The sequence below is a fragment of the Papaver somniferum genome, chromosome 2 (assembly GCF_003573695.1).
Source record: "Papaver somniferum cultivar HN1 chromosome 2, ASM357369v1, whole genome shotgun sequence".
NCBI classification, from domain to species: domain Eukaryota; kingdom Viridiplantae; phylum Streptophyta; class Magnoliopsida; order Ranunculales; family Papaveraceae; genus Papaver; species Papaver somniferum.
Genome location: NC_039359.1, coordinates 43,600,468 through 43,602,805, shown reverse-complemented (window position 1 = coordinate 43,602,805; position 2,338 = coordinate 43,600,468). Strand labels below are relative to the sequence as shown.

The window sequence follows — 2,338 nt, the reverse complement described above, 5'->3', positions numbered from 1 at the left end:
GCCAACTTGGTATTGGACGCCAAAATCTTGGTTTAATAGCTGTATGCATCCAAATATGTGGTTCCAAATTCAAATGCTTATGGTGTTCATCTTTTCTGATTCAGTGCAAAGTATATATGTATAACTTAATGCAATGACATGGAAATAATCAAATGAGGCACAAAGTTAAAAATGCAATGCTATCTGCAGCCTATGAAAGGTTGTCGAAATGGCTATTCAAACATGAAAGAGGAGATATATTGCATATAGCTGATGTTGAATCACAAGAACAGAAAATATATCTAGCTATAAACTTCTATGAAAACAAACCAACATTAGCATAAATGAAAGAATGAACACGAACACTGAACTTCACATACAATTTAATCTAAAAAAATTACAGGCAAACCACTAGAGAAAAATGGAAATAAAGATCAAAAAAGCAAATCTTACATACCCCCCCAAACTTTGGCAATCATCTCCATTACGTTTCCTGAACTGTAAACTGACTTTAAATTATAAATAAACATCAAGCGCTGGTACTTTCCAAGAAGCAACACAATACTTTCCAAGAAGCAACACAATCATCACTTCGACATTAAGAGAATCTCTGGTTTCTTAGCTTTGCTTGGTGTGTTAGCATTTGAAGCTGCATTCGCCATAGCTGCTTCTTTAGCAGCTAATCTTGACCTTTTATCGAGCTGAATCAAACTCCTTGTTGCCAAAATAGCTTGTGGAACTATATCATGAACTGCCCTAGCATATAAACACCTAATCGCAAACGAAGCCGAATCCCTCACTTCCTGTGAATTCAATGGAGCTAAAAGACAATGCCCTAAAATTCTCAACACAATTTGCAATAACTCCCAAGGAAGTGGAATTCTAACACCTCTAGAAACCCCATCGTCGTGACTAAACTCATCTCTAATTCTCAATTTATTAATCTGTTCTACAGTTTCGTTAACCTCGTTATTCTCACCATCTTCAGAATCCCTCTCAAAACTATTTCTATTTTCACCAAAACTAATATTTCCGTTATCATTTAGAACCGCAACTTCATTCAAATCATTGTCAAATTCATGCCTACAAGAACAATCTTTTCCAGCCCAATCAGCTGAGAATTGACATAATTCAAGTTTAGACCAACTAGGCATTTGAGATATCTGTTTATAATAACAATCAAGAGCGACAGAAACAATGCAAGCTCGTTTCGTAGATTTCACAGCAACCTGTGGTTCTAATGGAGCACATAAAACCCCAACAGAAGAAACTCCTCCATCATTAACACCCCGATTAACAGTGCCATTCGATTTATTATTTCTGGGTGTAGAATCGTATAAAGAAGGTTGAGAAAGATCAGGAATTGAAATTAAACAAGGTTTACCTGCCCGTGCCTTAGTTTCAGCGGCGTAAATAGAAAGAAGGACAGCTTCGAAACCCGATAGTGAAGATTGGTTATTATGAGAAGAAGAAGCTAATGAAATGATTCTTGATAAATAAAAACCAGATAGTAGTGGAATAAACGAAAGAACAACTAAACGAAGATCAGGATCAGATGACTGATAAGTTTCATACAACCATTGACATAAAGAATCATTACCTGAACCAGAATTAGGGTTTGATAATAAATTAGAAATTGTTAAATAAGATTCTGACGATTCAAGTAAAGATCTAGCTGGTCTATCTGAATCAGCTAGTGATGATATAAATGAAGATGATGATGTTGATGTTGATGTTGATGATGAAATGATGGATGAGAGAATGTGAATTCTTGTTCTTGCTTTTGAGATAGATTCCCACCATGATTGCATTTGATTAGGGTTATTAGGATTGTTGTTTTGATGATTGTATGATGAAGAATTTGGATCCGATGTTGTTGATGATGATGGAGATGCTGATGATGAGGGAGATCTTGTTCCTCCTATTTGAGAGGAGGAATTCATTTGGATCTCCATTGATGTCTCTCCCTGTTTTCTTCGCTTTCTCTCTCCTCTTTTGACTCACTCTCGAAATTTACGGTATTGTCAACACAAGTCGCATTATCATCGAAACATAATTCTTAACGGTAAAGCAAAACGGGTTAGAAATAATTAAAGCACCGGTCTATGAATGCCCACCGTATGGTCATGAAGTCTGGCCTATCCGTGTTATTACCGGGTGGGGAGTATATATAGCTAAATAGAAATAACAAATTGATTCCTACTGGCGTTATTATCAGGTCGAGAGTTTGCAGAGCTAACCGTGCGCTAAACTCGGTCTTTAGATAAGATCACTTTCCTCTACTACTTATTAATCAGATGTTAGAAAGATTAGCTGGTCACAACCATTATTATTTTTGTTGGGAAAATTATTACCCGAG

General features: G+C 36.2%; 1 protein-coding gene across 1 annotated transcript; it reads right to left on the bottom strand.

Annotated features, from left to right (window-relative positions):
* Positions 1-223: 223 nt before the first annotated feature.
* Positions 224-2,016, bottom strand: LOC113347494 (uncharacterized protein DDB_G0271670-like). The gene has a single exon (XM_026591159.1). It carries the CDS (start codon positions 1,932-1,934, stop codon positions 567-569), a length of 1,368 nt encoding a protein of 455 aa, XP_026446944.1. The 5' UTR covers positions 1,935-2,016; the 3' UTR covers positions 224-566.
* Positions 2,017-2,338: the final 322 nt, after the last annotated feature.